General features: G+C 45.2%; 2 protein-coding genes across 3 annotated transcripts; both read left to right on the top strand.

Annotated features, from left to right (window-relative positions):
* Nucleotides 1-124: 124 nt before the first annotated feature.
* On the top strand, nucleotides 125-6,584 carry ubtd1a (ubiquitin domain containing 1a). 2 transcript variants are annotated; one of them, XM_070840987.1, is made up of 5 exons: nucleotides 125-399; nucleotides 872-958; nucleotides 5,250-5,477; nucleotides 5,981-6,166; nucleotides 6,356-6,584. In XM_070840987.1, exons 1-5 carry the CDS (start codon nucleotides 348-350, stop codon nucleotides 6,568-6,570), a joined length of 768 nt encoding a protein of 255 aa, XP_070697088.1. In that variant the 5' UTR covers nucleotides 125-347; the 3' UTR covers nucleotides 6,571-6,584. The 2 variants fall into 2 exon arrangements, with proteins under 2 accessions (XP_070697088.1, XP_070697090.1); XM_070840989.1 differs by lacking the exons at nucleotides 125-399; nucleotides 872-958 and adding an exon at nucleotides 2,494-2,732.
* Nucleotides 6,585-8,001: 1,417 nt separating this feature from the next.
* Nucleotides 8,002-17,428, top strand: rrp12 (ribosomal RNA processing 12 homolog). Its single transcript, XM_070840518.1, has 34 exons — nucleotides 8,002-8,182; nucleotides 9,253-9,482; nucleotides 9,577-9,660; nucleotides 9,750-9,826; nucleotides 9,913-10,018; nucleotides 10,107-10,223; nucleotides 10,340-10,478; nucleotides 10,599-10,726; nucleotides 10,822-10,920; nucleotides 11,006-11,097; nucleotides 11,196-11,307; nucleotides 11,462-11,562; nucleotides 11,694-11,808; nucleotides 11,899-12,041; nucleotides 12,137-12,258; nucleotides 12,338-12,402; nucleotides 12,505-12,667; nucleotides 12,763-12,917; nucleotides 13,142-13,209; nucleotides 13,326-13,419; nucleotides 13,509-13,667; nucleotides 13,776-13,856; nucleotides 13,937-14,042; nucleotides 14,130-14,237; nucleotides 14,329-14,486; nucleotides 14,572-14,663; nucleotides 15,257-15,412; nucleotides 15,490-15,662; nucleotides 15,751-15,861; nucleotides 16,086-16,132; nucleotides 16,245-16,323; nucleotides 16,512-16,579; nucleotides 16,707-16,789; nucleotides 16,886-17,428. Exons 1-34 carry the CDS (start codon nucleotides 8,044-8,046, stop codon nucleotides 16,986-16,988), a joined length of 3,873 nt encoding a protein of 1,290 aa, XP_070696619.1. The 5' UTR covers nucleotides 8,002-8,043; the 3' UTR covers nucleotides 16,989-17,428.
* The last annotated feature ends 604 nt before the right edge of the window (nucleotides 17,429-18,032 follow it).

Here is an 18,032-nt window from a genome sequence, read left to right as displayed (position 1 = left end):
TGTGGTTACTTCACAGTTTCTGATCTTATTCTGGGGATCTTGACGCACGACAGGCGAATTTATCCAAACTGCGCATGCGTGCGTGCTGATAGGGATTTAATTCTAGATCAGCGCAAACTGCTTGTGCGTCTGTGCCCCGTTCACTATGATTCGGGGGGAATACGGGTATTGATTGCAGTCTTTCCGGAGCAGATTATTTCCCGGAGGCTGTGCAGGGCCGCACCGGTCGCCAGGCTGCCCCCGGACACTCTGCCCCGCAGCTCGGATCCGTCCAACCCGCTGACTCGCTTCTTCTGCTGAGCGTCGCATCAGGATCCGCTGATAACTTCACTTGACAGCAAGTTCGGATGTGGCAAGCAAGCTGCAGACGAATGCATAATTTAGCAGACTGGATTTCGGGTAGGCAACAATAATCACATCTTTATTTTGTTTCTTTATTTGTTTCTTTTGTTTAATATTGCAAAATGCATTGCAACACTGCAAATTATCCAAATCCCATCGGAAGCACTTACTGTAAATGACCATAAGAGATGATCAGAAGAGTGCATGAACACATTTTATTTTATTTTTTTAAAATATGTGAATATAGAAAATAACAGTGACGTTGGCATGAGCTTGAGGCGCGTGTCCCTGTCAGCTGGCGGTACACGTGACATAAACATCGCCGCTTGTCTGACCTCACAGGAACAAGGAGTGCTGAGCTGTCATTACACCCCGATGATGCTTTCCACATAAGGCACCCAATTTGATATCATCACTAACCGTCTCCTCACCCGACATCACCACATTTGCACGTCCGAGCGTTCACACATGAGCATGTTCCCACATGTGCAGACAGACGGATGATTTCTCCCCCTCCTGTGCTCTGTAGGGACGGTGATGGGAGGCTGTGTGGGGAGGAGCGGGGTGGACGGACAAGGGAGTGCCCGAAGCTCGACAAGGAGCAAAAAACGTGGAGGTAAGAAGCTTTAACGCACCAACTGCAGCCTCCCAGGTGCTGAAATAAGCACCTAGTTTAGTGAATGCATTATAAAACACACACACACACACACACACACACACACACACACACTGCTGCACAAACAGAAGTGCAACACAAAAGATGTCCTTAAACCAGAAACTGGGAACACTACAGTTTCTATGCCTTTATTTTTACACACACTGTTGTTCCAAGTGAGATTAAAGCTGGAAATGTTGGCCTGAGTATGAGAGCTTCATAGTCTGTAACATCAAAGATCAAACACCAACACTTTAGATTAGATTATTATTATTTTCTAAGGGGAAGTTGCTTCTGTGATGAAGTGTTACACTGACAGTTAATTACATCAGGACACATTGTCAGTCTACATGTACATATATATATATAGTCCATATATCTACAGCCAGCACTGCTCCCAGTAGACCACACTGCACCAAAACGGACACTAACAGCACTGGAATATATTTATTCATCTCTTTACCTCGCCAATACTTTATATTATCTCCCACTCATACTTCCTCTACTGTAGATGTACATATCGTTCTATATATGACCTCGTGTCTGCTGTAACATTGTACATGTCCCCATCGTGGGACGAATACAGGACTATCTTATCTTATCTTGGTACTACACTTTGCACAGAAGGTGCAAAGGGCTGCATGCACATTGAGCGTCAGCCAGATGAACCCTTAACAAGTCATATATTTATGATAACGTGCAGGGTGGCGCTGGAGTCCAAGGCCTGTTGCGTGGACGTCTTTCTCAGTCTGAAAGCTTACCGTCTCAGGTGTTAAATGTTTCAGGTCTGACGGCTTAGTCATGTGTTTAATCTGTGCTGAGGACCTGCCCCAACAGTGCAGTGTTTTACACAGACACAGGTCAATCCACTCCTTGAGGAGGAGCGGATATGTACTCAGATAGATTGTCATGCATTATGTATCGAGCAGCAGCTGAAGCCCTCGCAGAGAGTCTTCATATCCAAGTTTGACCTACTTCGTGCATGGTTTGCCTCATGTCGACTCGGTGCAAGTTATATTTCCATGCAGGAAGAGATCATTTACCTGCGTGACAGATATGAGATCATGTTCATGGGCTCAGATTTTCTACCGTTTGAGAGACGCAAACGCAGGCGGCCTCTGTAATCGACTGCGGTTGTTGAAAGAGACGGATTTGTGCTCATTCATATAAATAGCAGAGGTGAAGAAAGACGAGCACCTGTTGGTGGCAGTTCACAGAAGTGCAATAGCTTCTCCTCCACGCAGACTGTGACAGTCTGGCAGGGGTTTATTTTCTGTTAATAGGTTTAGCATGTTGCCTTTGGGTATTTCTATCCTGCTCCTAAATAGAGCTGATAGGATTAGGCCTCTCGCGTATAGCAGCTACTCTCTGGATAGGACACTCAAACTACTCTGCACATATTGAACCTCTTTCCATGAACTGATCCTGTGGTATTTTGGGGTTGTGAAGTGTTTTTTATTAGAAGACACACAAGCGGAGGGGATTTAGTCAATCTGAAGCAACTGGGGAAGTGTGGGGAATCGTGGAAAACTAGATCAGGTGGTTGTTTCTCGTCAGCTGTCGCAGTGTGTGTTGGTTGGACTCTACCTCAGGGTCGCTGTCAGGAGCTCATTAGTGTGGACTTTAAACTGACTCACGTCAAACCACAGGCAAAGAACAGCTATGGGAGTACCAAACTCCAGGGAATACAGCTACTATCACGCTCCAAACACACCCTTCAGGATCTTGCTGAAAAGTAAGTACAGATTTCTGTGTGGGATGAAAGAAGTGCTCACTGTGTCGTGCCGTAATTTGTCTGAAGGGGATTTTGAGTATTTTGAGTTCAAGGTTGTCTGTGCTGCTAATGCTGTTATTGTGTTACGGTTTTTAGATTCCCTCGTACCTTTGTGCAGCAGACAGTGAACACTGTGCAGGAAAATATTAAAGCAACAATAAGGAGAATGGCTACACATGGTCACAACATCCATATTCAACATCCAACATCCACATTACTGCCTCTTACCGAAGTGCATTTCTTCACGGAGAGTAACACTGACACCAAGAGAGTAACACTGACACCAAGAGAGTAACACTGACACCAAGATGCTGATGTTGTTGAGTTAATGTTAATATTTTACGTTTCTAAGCTTATTTGTGGTCATCAGTGCTGTTTATATGCACCAAGCTGAACACGGAAATACTAAAACTAAATAGTAATTAGTAAGATACCACATAGAAATGGTGCAGGAATAACAAGAGCCAAATTTACATGGCGTAAACTACATCGCTTCCCTTTTTGGTAAAAAAAAAGCCAGGAATGAAAATAGCAGGAATGTTTAGGCTCAAGGAAAAAAAAAAAAAAATCCACTGACTTCATCTGAAATTTCTAAGCTTAGATTCCAGCTAGCGAGGCTCACAGCTGAGGACGTGCTGTCAGAGATGATCTCTCTGAACACAAACAATCAGGCTCGCCGACTTAGAAAACATACTTCATATAATGCAGGTTGTCATTACTGAGCACGTCCCTCCTCATTCTGCTAAGCACGAAGCCCCCTGAACTGAAACTGAAGAGCAGGTTTTGGACTCTGTCACCGTCTCTGAATGTGTTTCAGAGATACTCAGTCTTGATAATAATTTTACTCTCAAGCTGTTATGTGCATACATCTTGAATTAAGAGCGACTCGGTGTACCTTCTGTGCCGGCCTGCTTTCTTGTGAGGATCCCAGACGACCACAATATGATAAAATATTTGTTTGGCTGGTATTTTAATGCTCTCCTTTGCAACTTTGCAGCTGCCAGTCCACAATAACAACAGCAGACATGGAGGCTGAAAGCCTAAATGTGTGCGAGAGAAATAAAAAGAGTAGAATGTTCTTTAACATGGTAATGTCACAGACACGGAGATAGAGTACAATTTATTATAGTTACGTTCTTCAAAGTTGATTTGATATTTAATGTGGCATTTTATTACATGTTTTATTACATGTTTTATTACATGTTATGCAAAAAGTACACCTTCCACGAATCCAAACTGCCGACCTGAAACTCACCTCTCAAGTTCATGGCGTCACATTTGTAATCATGCAGTGTTTTGCATTGTTAACGGCACAGAACAAATCTGTGCATGATACATGATGACGAAACCTCACGCTCAACTTAGCAAGCAAACATATGCATTTATTCTTGTTCTGAAACATTTAGCATCAGATGTAAGCGCACATATTTGACAGAAGTGATGTGATGATTGATTTCTAGGAGCTTTGCGTTTGTATTTCCATGTGCTTGTTGTTTTAGACTTGTCTTAGCCCCTGAGTGTTTTTGCCAGATTTCATTGGCCGAAGAGTGCTCATCTCTCCGACCAGTGCCCTATGGGACAGAGGCAGATAAATCCTGTTATGTGGAACCTGATTACTGCCTATAATCCACTGGTGTGTGCTTGTGTGTGTGTGTGTGTGTGTGTGAGTGCATGTCAGTGCTCATGTATGCGTTACTAGCCACTCAGTAATCCACAACACTATAAATAATCACTTTGGTTTTCCTCCGAATCAAACTGACTTTCTTGGTATACTGGTACAGTGGATTTACCTCACATGACAGCGTGGGAACTCCTGCAGGAGTTCTGATGAAGTCCAGTTACATGCATAGTAGTACTTGGTAGGATTGACATAGTCTGTATAGTAAATATAACAGTGAGGAATATCACAGATGCACGTTGAGCCCCCTCAAAGGTTGTTTTTTTTATCTTTATCTTCAGCTGCAAGACGACCCTTTTTCTCCTCATCTGACCTCGCTGGTGTTCACATGCACAAAAGCCTTTAAAACAGTACAAGTGACGTGTTTAGCTTCTTTAGTGTATCTTCCATAGATTCTATCACATATTATGTTGGGAGATGCTTATTTTTCTGCTCATAAACGTTTCAGTGAGCGTTAGAAGACCGTTTGAATTACACAATAGTATTTCTTGACACGCACGCGTACCTGAGGTAAGAGCAAAGAGCTCAGCTATTTTTACCGCAGTTGTGACCTGAGCCGCCCGTCTACATAGTAAACAAGTCTCTCAGAGCTTCACTGCCAGATACTTGGTTTCACTGCCCTATAATCCATTTTAGCTGTTTTAGCTGCGGCCATAATGTCATTAGGATAAATGTTAAACAACAAAGTTAAACGTAGCTCGTGTCACCTTTTAAAAACTGAAGGTTGTTTGTTTGTTGGGTCGCAGATCATCAGGACTTTTCATCAAACTGACCACTGCCTTCTTCTTTTTATCTTACAGGACGCAATGAGCCCCTCAAGAAGGAGCGTCCAAAGTGGAAGAGCGAGTACCCGATGACAGAGGGCCAGCTGAGGAGTAAGAGGGATGAGTTTTGGGATACGGCTCCGGCCTTTGACGGACGGAAGGAGATCTGGGACGCACTCAGAGCAGCAGCCCTGGCTGCAGAGTGCAATGACCTGGAGCTAGCACAGGCTATAGTGGATGGAGCCTGCATTACTCTGCCACACGGTATGACATCACCCATGGGCACACACACACACACACACACACACACACACCATCCAGCTATCAATTGTAAGCTGTAAATGTCCTGGAACGTCCAGCACAAATGCATATCTCACTGTAATAATTCTCAAAATGTCAAAGGACAGTTTGCAGGATCCCATGCATCAGTTGTTCAGAGATTACTGCTGCTAATAGTTACATAATAGTCGCAGTGCTGCGTGACCACTGTGAATGGGTTGGTGCACAGGAAGCCATGACACAGTTAGATGGAAAAAAAAATACTATGATTGCACATATTTATCTGCTCTCACGCAGGAGGGGTTTGGCTTTTAACTTTTACAGTAGTTCAAGGACACTGCTGTTGTTGGTGTAAGTAGATATAATGTAAATGTGAATGCCTCACACTCCCCCTGCTTTACTGACAGAGAAGAGTTTATGTATCAAGGTTTAAAGTTACTGGTTTTTGGAGACCGGTTGTCAATGCAGGCTGTTTCTGCCCTCTGCAGGCTCTCTCACGGAGAGTTATGACGAACTGGGGAACCGCTATCAGCTCCCAGCCTACACTTTAGTCCCGCCTGTCAACCTCATCTCTGAAACGTCCAGTGAGAGCAAAGTCTCTGAGTCCACACAAAAACAAGCTCAACCTCCTCCGTGCAGACAAGAGTTCCAGCTGCGGGTGCGATTGTCAACAGGTGAGAAACACTCAGTGTGACCTATAACATATGTATATTATGATGTATTTTTCCCTCATGCGTTCAGCATTTCATCACATCTTGACTCATCCAGGCTGGAGACTGATTTATAATTCATAGCTTTTCATCGTCTCACAGCTTGTCGAGAAAATCTGTGTCAACTCTATTTATGCCTCGTGGTTTTCTTAGGTAAGGATGTGCGTCTGACAGCCAGCATGGCGGACTCCATCGCTGAGCTGAAGAAACAGTTGGAAGAAACGGAGGAAATTGATGTGACCCGCCAGAGGTGGTTCTTCTCCGGGAAGCTCCTGACCGACAAGACTCGTCTGCAAGACGCCAAGATTCAGAAGGACTTTGTCGTCCAAGTGATAGTCAATATCAACCCTCCGGTTATAGCTAACTGAGGAGTGAGCCGGAGGGCCACCAAGTGAAGAAAATACAAAGGATGTGCCAGAGAGGGATGCAGGAATAGGAGTAGGGCTTGAAGTCATGCAATGGAATTTTCTGTACATTTTTATATAAGAAATTATTGCTTTTATATTGCTCCTTTTTGTATTTTTTCCTTTTTCCAAACAAAATAAGAATATTGAAAAGCACTGACACACTTTAGGTTAAAAAGTAGAGTCCTAAGATGTACATCCCAGTGTCTGTCTGTCTGTCTGTCTGTCTGTGTGGACATCAAGTCACAGCTCTATTGTTTACACTGGTTCCCCTTCCTTTGTCGTGTCTGTTTATTGATAAACTGGATATGGTTCACCGCCTGGATCCGAAAAAAGGAAAACCCATTATTCTCTGTTTTTTCTTCTTTTTTTTTTTTTTTTTAAAGATTTCTGTCACGCATTTTCAGAGATAGATAAAGGGTGGCAGAAAACTGTAGAGGAAATGTAAATATCAGTTTCCATATGTGGTGTTTGGTCGTGTAACTATGTGCACACTACATTTTCACTTCACAACTGTATATTAATCATAAAGAACTGGAACGTAAAGAAGGCTCCTTTCTGAAAGACGGGAAGAGATGGCTAGATCTGTTTTTTATTTCATCACTCCAAACAAGATACTATAGTCTGATGTACGATATGATGGCCACTGTACTTGAATAACTTATCAATAAACATTGTCAATTTGAAGGCATTCTCCGCTTTCCTGACTCCTAAGTAATCCTAAAGCAGTTAGTCAGGGTCGTAGGAGCTCACAAGGTAAGTCACTTTTTCTTTTTCTAGTGAAACGATGGCTACTAACATCTCCTCAGGCCTCTGAAAATCCTTCAAATTCTACAATCTCAAATTGCTCACGACCACAGTATAAGCCGTGGGTGGTGATGAGGGGTCGCAAGCCATGGTCAGAAAATCACTGTCCTAAATGTCAATAATCAGAACAAAGATTATGGCACATAAACAGGAATATACATAACAATTCCATATCTATTCCAGCATCTTTGCACTACTGTCTTTTCACACTCTGTCATAGTTTTTACATCTATTATTTTATATATATATTCACATATTCACATTGCATTAATGTTTTTGTTTTGCCAAAGTTAAATATGTGTGTATAGAGTGTATATAAATAACAAACTTATATATAAATATATATAAATCTGGTTCTGATTCTGAGGAATGGTGATAAAATGAGCACATTATATTTAATAAATATAAAGGAGCAGAATAGCGGTAAAATAATATGTGTTTGACTGATCAATACCAATAGGTATTAGGTAATAGGTCCATTGATCATCCTTCCTCTCTGTGCTGTTTATTGCTGAGCTGCGCCCTCTACTGGTCAGACACGTGACTGCGCCCCTGACGTCATCCGCGTGCGACAGAGTCATCTGGAGCCGCACGGAGAAGTTGCTGATTATTTTCAACCCCGAAAGAAAAATGGTCAAATCGGGGAAGCTCCGGTCCGGGACCGGGTCCAAACTGAAGCGGTGGAAGAAAGGACACAGCAGCGACTCCAACCCGCAGACCAGCCGGTTTCGACAGGCCGCTAAGAGCCGCTTCTTCAGCCGACCCTCCGGTGAGCCTCCCCTTACACGTGGGTCTGTGGCTAGTGCTAACAGCAGCTGCAGTCAGCCATTTAACACGAAACAGCCCAAGATAACAGCGTGTGTTAATGTCAGTAATCTAGACTAACATTAATCTGGTAATCTAGGAAGGTTGTCACTTCACTTTTATCCTTTTGTGAGCTGAAATAACTCGTCAGTGAGTTTAGTCAACGATCTTAATGATAACCACAGTGTGTTTGTGTCTCTGTGGGCCAAAGAGACACACTGTTAATATCTATTTAGATCTCATTATTATTATTATGATGTATTGATTGTTGCTGATTTCCCAAAGCCAACACCCTGAAATAGAGACTGTCTTAACAATAACAGTATAAAAAGTTTAATGTTTGCTCTGTGCTCCAGCACATTAGGTCTTAAATACATGTAATGTTATTCTTAATTTTGGACTTTATGATGTAATTTGAGGGTGTTTACATCCACACACACTGGGAAACTATAGCCCTGATTATCCTATCAATTATTCATTGATCATGGGAAGTATATAACCTGTAGACATCACCAGACACCTGCTGATGTTCTGCACCAAGCTTCACTTCATCCATGTTTGGAGGGTTTCAGTCTAATCCTCGTGTGTAGTTGGATCAAGGTGACATGCAGACCTAAAAACTTCTTGCTTACTTCGGCTTTTTGGTTTACAATCACTGTTCGACTGTGTTGTCTTAAGAAAAAGTGTTTGATTCCACCGTTGATCATCCAGGAATACACCCATGATGCACCCTTAAAGCTGCAAGGCAGCATCCAGCAGTAAATTGTTTCATGTGAGCCGTTTAGAGCCGAAACAAGAAACAAAGCATCTCTGTGTAGATATCTAAAGGCAGCGCTGTAGTTGTCATTTATGCATCCATGTTTATGCCCAAACTGTAGTTGACCGTAGTCATGATGCAGCTATGGTAAATTCTTTGAATCGGACCAAACAAAAGCTCCTCATTCTTGTATCTGACTGTAGAAACCCTGTCTGTTATAGCTTCACTTTGTCAGCCTCGTTTAAAGGAGTGCCTCCCGTCTGTTTCCCTCTCCGCAGGAAAGAGTGATCTGACAGTTGATGCTCTCAAGCTGCACAATGATCTGCAGACAGGTCCGCTGGAGCTCCGCGCAGGCGGCCGTAAAGATGCCTGTATGGAAGAGGAGCCGGACGAGGAGCTGTCACAGAGGACCTCGGGTACCTTCCTGAGCGGCCTGTCGGACTGCTCCAACCTGACCTTCAGAAAGGTGCAGCGCTACTGGGAGTCCAACTCAGCTGCTCACAAAGAGGTAGGCATCGCACGGAGGGTCGGTCGGTCGGTAAAGAGGGAAAGACGCTGAGTTTCCCTGAAGCCGTAACTTTGTCGCCTGACGTTCCTCACAGATCTGCGCAGTGTTGGCAGCTGTTACTGAGGTGATCCGGGGTCAAGGAGGGAAGGAGACGGAAACAGAGTATTTTGCTGCTTTGGTGAGTGCTGCCTTTTTAAAGGCTCTCTTAGTAATTAGATAATGACTTGTGACAGTGACAGTGAACCTGTGAGTCTCTGCTTTGTGTAGATGACCACCCTGGAGGTTGTGGATTCAGCAGAGTCGCAGGCTGCGGTGGCGTACCTCCTCAACCTCGTCATGAAACGGTTGGACTTTAACTTCCAGCTATGTCGAGGCCAATTAGATATCACTTGACTTGTTTCTCCTCTGACGGCTGTGTTGTGCCTCTTAGGGTCCCTGCTCCCGTGCTCGTGTCTAAGTTCTCAGACACCACCAAGGCTCTGATGGACGTCATGTCCAAACAGGCCACGTCTGAGGCCGCCTCGGCTCTTAGATGGGTGAGTGGACCGTCTCTGCACGCGTTTGTGTCTTTTCATCGCTGAAGACCACAGCGAAGATTTGATTCGGTCATCTTTGCCCCTGCAGATCCTGTCGTGCCTGGCTACTCTGTTGAGGAAGCAGGACGTGTCTGTCTGGACTTACCCGACTACTCTTCAGGCTTACCACGGCCTTCTGAGCTTCACAGTGCACAGCAAGCCAAAGGTCCGTCTGCTGTTAGCTTCCTCTGAAGCATCACGCGTTGAATTCACCCCCAGATAAGATGCAACAATCATATACGCTTGTACTTTTTGATTTTATGTCCCCTTTTTCCCTCTCAGGTCCGTAAAGCAGCTCAGCAGGGCGTCTGCTCCATTCTCCGAGGTAGCGACTTCCTGTTTACAGATAATGCCCCGACCCATCACCCTGCTGCCGTCACCACAGCCAAGTTCTGCATCAAGGAAATGGAGCAGGCAGGAGGTGAGACAACACGGTCATCGGTACAGAATCAATATGGACTTATTACGATTACGACAATAGCTTGTTATTCTGTGGTCCAGGAAGTCGTAGTTTATGTCTGTTTCTTTCTTTCCTCCTCAGGCAGCAAAGAGGACACCACCACACTTCACGTGCTGGGTCTCCTAAAGGAGTTGATGGGCACGTTTCCTCTGGGAGCCGTCAAGTCCTGTTGTGAGACTCTGCTGCGAGTGATGACACTCAGCCATGTGGTGAGAGCACAGAATCACTCGTAGGTGCAGCCTGATATCCTTCATTCACCTACGCGGATTGTAAAACGTACTGCTACTGTGTTTTCCGGCTGCAGCTGGTGACGGCAGGCGCCATGCAGGCTTTTCATAAGCTCTTCGGCGGGAAACCAAATGCTTCAACCCTCTCGCCGGAACTCAACGCGCAGATCATCACGGTGAGAGGACACAAACTGATCACAAGCACCACAGTCACGATGCAGAGAGTGGTGTGAGTGCTAACGGGCCGGTTCTCGTCCTCAGGCTCTGTATGACTACCTGCCCAGTGAGAACGACCTGCAGCCTCTGCTGGCCTGGCTCGCCGTCATGGAGAAAGCACACGTTCACTTGTCATGGTAAACTGTGTTCTCACGACAGCAAATCCTTTCTTGTAATCTTTCCATTACATGTGTCTCTGGTCAGATTAGTAATCAGTCTGTTTGTCTTTGTCTAGTTTGCAGAGTTCTCTGAGTTTGGGTCACCTCCCTCGCCTCTTCTCTGCAGCCATATCCTGCCTGTTGTCGCCTCACACGCAGGTGGTTTCTGCCGCCACCAACACACTAAAGGTAAATAAATGATCTCCAGCACATCTACACTGAGTAGAGGGTATTTTTTGGATTGTAATGGAATCTTTAAAGATGCGTTCCCATGCACCCTGTAAAGGCTTTACAGTGTACGCAGGGTGCTAATTGAGGACGTATTCATTTTAATCTGTTTCAGACTTTGTTGACTGAATGTGTTGCCCCTCACGTGGAGGAAATGGGCACGATCTCTGCCACAGCCTCTTCAGGGAACCCGTCTTATGTCTGCAAAATGTTTCGGTAAGTTCCCGAACTGTTTGCAGAGCTAGTCTCAGTCTGTCGCAGAGACTACATGTAAATGCTCATCATGGCAACTGTGGTAACGTGACTGTGTGTGTGTGTGTGTGTGTGTGTGTGTGTGTGATTCTCAGCATCGTAGAGGAAGGATTGTCCTATCGCTTCCACGCCTCCTGGCCCTTTGTGCTGCAGATCCTGGGTTGCTTCTATCGAGTTGCAGGGAAACGAGCTCACCCCATCATGACCAAGGTACAGACGGGAAGCTTTGTTGACCACTATGCGAGTGAAGAAAGAGAAACGTTTGCCTGAGTCTGTCTGTGTGTGATGTGTCCTGGACAGTCCCTGCAGTCTCTGGCAGACCTGCGCTGCACTCCTCACTTCCCCTTCAGTGGTGAGTTGGACCTCGCTGTAGGAGGAGCTGTGGAGAGCATGGGGCCTGAAGTCGTGCTGGGTGCTGTGCCTCTCAACATCACCGGCTACGAGTAAGTGCACGTACTGCGGACACACAAACACTGCGGAGGGGTTTTCTTGTCGTTGTGGCGCTCGAACTGACTGTGTGTTGTTTTCCTTTCATTAGGGATGACTTGGAGTTCCCACGCAGCTGGCTGGTCCCAGTCATACGAGATCATGTGAAGAACACTCAGCTCGGATTCTTCATTTCTTATTTCCTCCCTCTGGCTTCTACACTCAAGCAGAGAGGTAAACCATGTGTGAGATGCTCCACTTGAGCCTTAGGCGCCCTCATCTTTACGTGTGTTAACTGATGGCTCTGTTGTAGCTGAGGAGTTGGAGCAAGCAGGACAGAAGCTTGAGGCCAAAGTCTACCAGACGCTGCAGCTACAGGTAACTCTACACTGACTCAACGTTGACCTTGTTTTCAGAGTAAAAGAGTTCCAGGGAATGAGGAGTTAAGTGCTCGCTCTGTTTTTTTTTTTTTTTGTTCAGATCTGGACCATGCTCCCTGGCTTCTGCACATGTCCCATGGACCTGCTGTCGTCCTTCAGAGGCATTGCCCGCGTACTTGGCATGGCTATTAACGAACGGCCAGACCTGAGACTCACGGTGTGCCAGGCTCTGCGCACCATTATCAACAAGAGCTGCAACACTGGTAGGAAGACGCGTGTTCACAAAGAGAGACAACACATAAAAAAACCTACTGCCTCTTCCCACTCTAAACTAAATTCCTGTACTTTTTGCCTACAGAGGAGGAGAAGGCTGAAGTCGGCCGCTTCTCTAAGAACTTTCTGCCCATTTTTTTCAACGTTTACAGCCAGCAGCCTGCGGCTGGGGAGTCGGGCGCCTACAGGATGGCTGTACTAGACACCATCAAGGTCTACCTGACTGTCACAGAAATACAGGTCAGTCAAAGCTCTGCTGCACAGTGTTCTCATGTGGTGCAGTGAATCAGGTATGTTGGAGCAGGGCGATATCTAAAGCATGCAGGATTGGGAAACACTAGTTTACATAATTGTATAATGTTGTAAACCATTAATGTGACATGTTGTGTGCATTTGTTGATTGGCTGTCTGTGCTGCCATGTTTGTTATGCTGGTGTGCCACTAAACTAAACACTCATCCTCAGATGACCTGTACTTTCCTGCAAAAAGCCACAGACAGGATGACCAGCGCAGAGACCACTGAGTTTACACGGTAGGACATGAATATGGATACTCTGCTATAAATGTCTGTCTGCCTTAGAATACATATCAGTATACTCACTCATCTGTTAATGTGCTTCTTTTCCTCTGGCTTTCTCCCCCTCTCAGGTTATCCATGATGGACCTTGTGGTTATCATGGCTCCCTTTGTGGATGAGGTCACCATGACTAAGACCTTTGAGCTGATCAGGCCGTATTTGGAGGTAAGGGAATGCACGTCGTGCTTAACGGCAATTGAAACGAAGTATATTTCTGCTAACTTTTTTTGTCTGTTGTGTGCATTTGTGTCCAGACCAAAGAGCCGGGCATGCAGAAGAAGGCGTACCGAGTGCTGGAGGAGATGTGCGGAGGAGAGAGAGACGAGTGTCAGTCGTTTGTAGTCGCCAATCTTGAAACACTCAAAGTCGTCCTGCTGGAGACCCTTAAAAATGCCTCCTCGCCAGCAAAGAGGGTGAGACTGTGTACCGCGTAGAGGAAAATAAACTAAACAAGACGTGAGATGGATTGTATATCTGATTTAGAGCACCGTCTGATTGTGTTTTCTCTCTCTCGTCCTCAGCCAAGACTGAAGTGTCTGATCCACATTGTGAAAAGACTCGGTGAAGAACACAAAGACTTCATCGCCGCGCTGCTGCCAGAGGTACGGATACGTGCCGGCAAACACACAAACGCGGAGACGACTGGTATTCCTCATTTTCACGAGGTTTCCCTCTCTTTCAGGTGATCATATGCACGAAGGAGGTGTCCGTCGGAGCTCGTAAGAACGCCTACACTCTGCTGGTGGAAATAGGAAACGCGTTTGTCCGCTTCTGTGGGAACCCAAAAGGTAACACTTGTGTTCCCTGTATGTATGTGTGGACGCAAGTTTCTCATTGTGAAGATTTCAAATGCTAACTGAGTGTCTGCCATCCAGATGCCATGGAGCAGTATTTGCTGTTGGTGTACACAGGACTCACCGGCTCCGTCACCATGATCACCTGCACTGTGTTAGCGCTAACTCGACTAGTGTTTGAGTATAAAGGTAGGCCTGCTGGCTTGCAGCTGTTTCCTGATGGTGTTTCGAATGCTTGTGTCTGTGGACTGGGCTCAGTCTGGTGCCTTTTCTTTCCCAGACGCTATCGAGACGACAACCAGGGAGCAGCTGCTGTACAATGTGTGTCTGCTGCTGTCGGCTCGTACCAGAGAAATAGTCAAAGCCGCATTAGGCTTCATCAAGGTCATCCTCTTCATCATGGACCCCAGGACGCTGGCATCACACGCCACTGTCATGGTAGGCATCGACACTGGAGACACTGGAGTCCACTGGAGGAGGTAGCTGTGCCCTTATTTAATACAGATTTCTCTCTTGTGTTCAGTTGGAGGCCATTGCGAACATCAAAGATGACGTAAGGAGGCACTTCAGAACCAAACTAAAGAACATCTTCACTAAATTCATCAGAAAGTTTGGGTAAGTGTGGGTTTTCTAAGATGAGATATTCCTTTATTAGTCCCACGACGGGGAAATTTACAAGCAACATTACTGAAATTGCTGAAATATTACATTTAGTGTTGGTCTTGGGATGTGGATGTGACAGAGTAACACAGAAGCTGTGTAGTTGTGTGTGATGAAGACGTAGAAAATAAAAGAAAATGGCACAAAGACGTGGACATGTGGAAGCGACTCATCTTCAGCTCTAAACTCAATTCCAAAGCAATCAGAGTTTTAACAGGAGTCAGCTGTGTTCGTTTCAACAAACAGCTGGTGCCATTATTCAACAAAGCAACGCTTTGTTAATGTTGGCTTGTGATTAGTATGCTAACATTATTATTGCTGACATCTTCTAATAATCTCCCTGGACGGGGCTTTAATCAGTTGTGTTTACAGCAAGATTCTTTTGGTTAACTGGTAGCAGACAAACAGACATTATTTAAACAAAGAAAATCAATCGGATGAATCCCCGATGAGGAGTTATTGGTTCTTCTGAGTATAAAGTGAAAGACACGTGTTATATCATATATACTGTGTGTGTGTTTGTTTCTGATGATCTGCCGTATTTCCAGGTTTGAGCTGGTGAAGAGCATGCTGCCTGCAGAACACCACAAGGTGCTTGCAAACATCCGCAAGGCCGAGGCGCGCACCAAGAGACGGAAGCAGGCGGCAGAGCAGCAGGATGACTCTGAGACCGAAGCGGAGGCACCTAAAGCAAATGGCCAAAGGTAAACCACTTTTCCCAAACACAAACCAATTTTCTCCCACCTTCCCTCTTTAAAACCTTGCGTCCTCTCCTCTCTAGCATTGAGGACATCCTTGCAGATTCAGACAGTGATTTGTCAGAGGATGAAGGAAAGGCAAGAAACGCTCCGAAGAAAGCAGGCAAACAGCAGAAAGGACGGGCCTGGCTCAAAGAAGGAGAGGCCGATGACCCACTCAACTTCCTGGATCCCAAGGTTTCCCAGAGAGTGCTAGGTAACAGACAACTACTGCCAGACTTTGATTTCTTAACAGAAAAAGCCCCGTGGAGGTATTCGCTCACATGCTTTTGGTCGTTTCTCAGCCACCAACCCAGCGATGAAAAAGAGCGGCAAGGTTGAGCACGGCTTCAAGGTGACGTCAGACGGACGGCTGATCATCAGAGACGATGAAGAAGAGGATGGAAAAGACAAAGGTAAGAGGAATGTTGTAATTATTCCCACCTCCTCCTGTCCACTTGTCACAGTGTCCTCAGGCGAGACACTTCGGTGCTGTTTTGTAGCTCCCCATCACTCTCTGTGCACGAGTGTGTGCCTGAGTGGATGAATGAGCAGCAAAAACCTTGTGCTTTGGATAAAAGCACCATATAAACATCTCTGTGCTCTATGTGTGAACAATAACCCATTACTGTTCCCACAGATGAGGGAGAGATGAAAGATATCCTAGAAGAGGCCGGAGTCAAGAGTGTGAGTGCTCATCTGTGTGACACAGTCACTGTGGAGCTTTCTTGTTGCTCTAGCAACCGTTTGTCTTACTATTTTTCATTTATTATTGTTTTTTTTTTTTAATCACTTTCAGAAAAAGTCACAGAAAAGGAAGTTCAGAGACGACAACTTTGATGACGACATGGACATTGAACCCCAACTAAAATATAAAGGTGAGCCTGATAACCAACATCTTCAGTGAGGTGTGAAATGTAAAATCAGCCTGTGCATAAAGTTTAGGTTATAGGTGAGATTTTGGGATGTCACTTCCTCTTTTTAGGTTTTAGACATTCAGACGGGCTCTGGCTGTCATGATGAGCTGTGATTTAGATAAAACAGCATGTTGTTTTTCTTCCTTCAGCCGGGGGCTCAGGTATCCACAGACCCCTGGGAGGAAGGGAAGACATCGGGGGTGACTACAAGTCTAAGGTGAGTCTGACTCGTCAGGACACACACACACACACACACACACACACACACACACACACACACTGCAGGAGTTGTTGTCTAGAAACTATAATTCTGAGTGTCTGTTCTTTCCTCTGACGTCTCTCAGAAAGGAAAAGGAGATGTGAAGAAAAAAGGAAAGCATGATCCTTATGCTTACATCCCTCTGAGGAAGGCCCAGCTCAACCGCAGGTACTAACAACACTGTCCGTGTAGACTCTCCAACAAGGAATTGATTTCTCTGAGAAAGTCGGATGCTAACGAGCTTTATCCTTCGTGTGTTCACAGGAAACGTGCCAAACTGCAAGGCCAGTTCAAGGGTATGGTGAGAGGAGCCCAGAAGGGCGCGCTGTCTGGAAAGAAAATGCAGAAACGAAAGCGGAAAGCCTGATGAGCACACTTAGGATTATCAGTGGACTTGAAGTGCGTGCGTGCCTGTGTGTGTGTGTGTGTGTGTGTGTGTGTGTGTGTGTGTGTGTGCGCGTGTGTGTGTGTGTGTGTTCACAAACAGTAAAATGCAGACATACGCCTTGGATGTGTGTGTTGATGTTCTGACAGCTTGTCAATGAAGGTGAAACCAGTTTGTTTTTAAACTGCATCATCCGTCAAAGCTCTAGAAATGTGTTGATTGATGTCAGGACCCTTTCACTACACTCACTAGTGTGTGTGTGTGTGTGTGTGTGTGTGAGAGAGAGAGAGAAGCTGGCCCTGCTTTGATGGATGTTAACAGACCAAATGGAAAAATCCTTTGGCAGTTCAGACTGTAATCTCCAGTACATGCATCAGATAAAACTCTCCCTTTTGATAAACATCGATGTGTTTATGTGTGAACATTGTCTGGACAGACTGCTTCTGTTATTGCGTTATTTGGTCACATGAGGGCGCTGTAGACTTGTGGCGTCAATAAGAGGATTCAACAATGCATTTAAGATGATTTGAATATTAATTTAAAGCTGTTTTTGTTCCCGAAAAGTCTGAAAGTACATTTTAAACTCTCCTCTCTGCTGTTAGTTTCCCAAACAGAGAGAGAAGCTGTAGGTTGTTGTTGTGCAGGATGAGCTGACATACTATTACCTTCGTGCGATTCGTTTCTGCAGATGGATTGCAGCAAAATGAGTCATGTAGCTGACAGACTGACCTCATCGCACTCTCTGCTGTCTAAGCTCAGAGTGTCAGAGTTTCTGAGGAAGGGAGATGATTCAGGACATTCTCAGACCAGGAATCATCCATACTGTGGTTAAATGTATATTAAAGGGACTTCAGAGTATGCAGACAGCTTCACTGTTCTCACGCTTTGTGTTATAGATCTTATTTAAGTGTGTACTACACACAACAACCCTTAAACACAAATGTTAAAACATATTTTTAATGTAGAATAAGTACTTCAGGCCTGAGTGCACTGCAGGACCGGTCGTTTAATGGGGAAACAAGTGAC

Source organism: Pempheris klunzingeri, chromosome 12 (assembly GCF_042242105.1).
Source record: "Pempheris klunzingeri isolate RE-2024b chromosome 12, fPemKlu1.hap1, whole genome shotgun sequence".
NCBI lineage: Eukaryota > Metazoa > Chordata > Actinopteri > Acropomatiformes > Pempheridae > Pempheris > Pempheris klunzingeri.
Note: the sequence above shows the minus strand (reverse complement) of the source record. Positions and strands in the feature narration are given on the sequence as shown.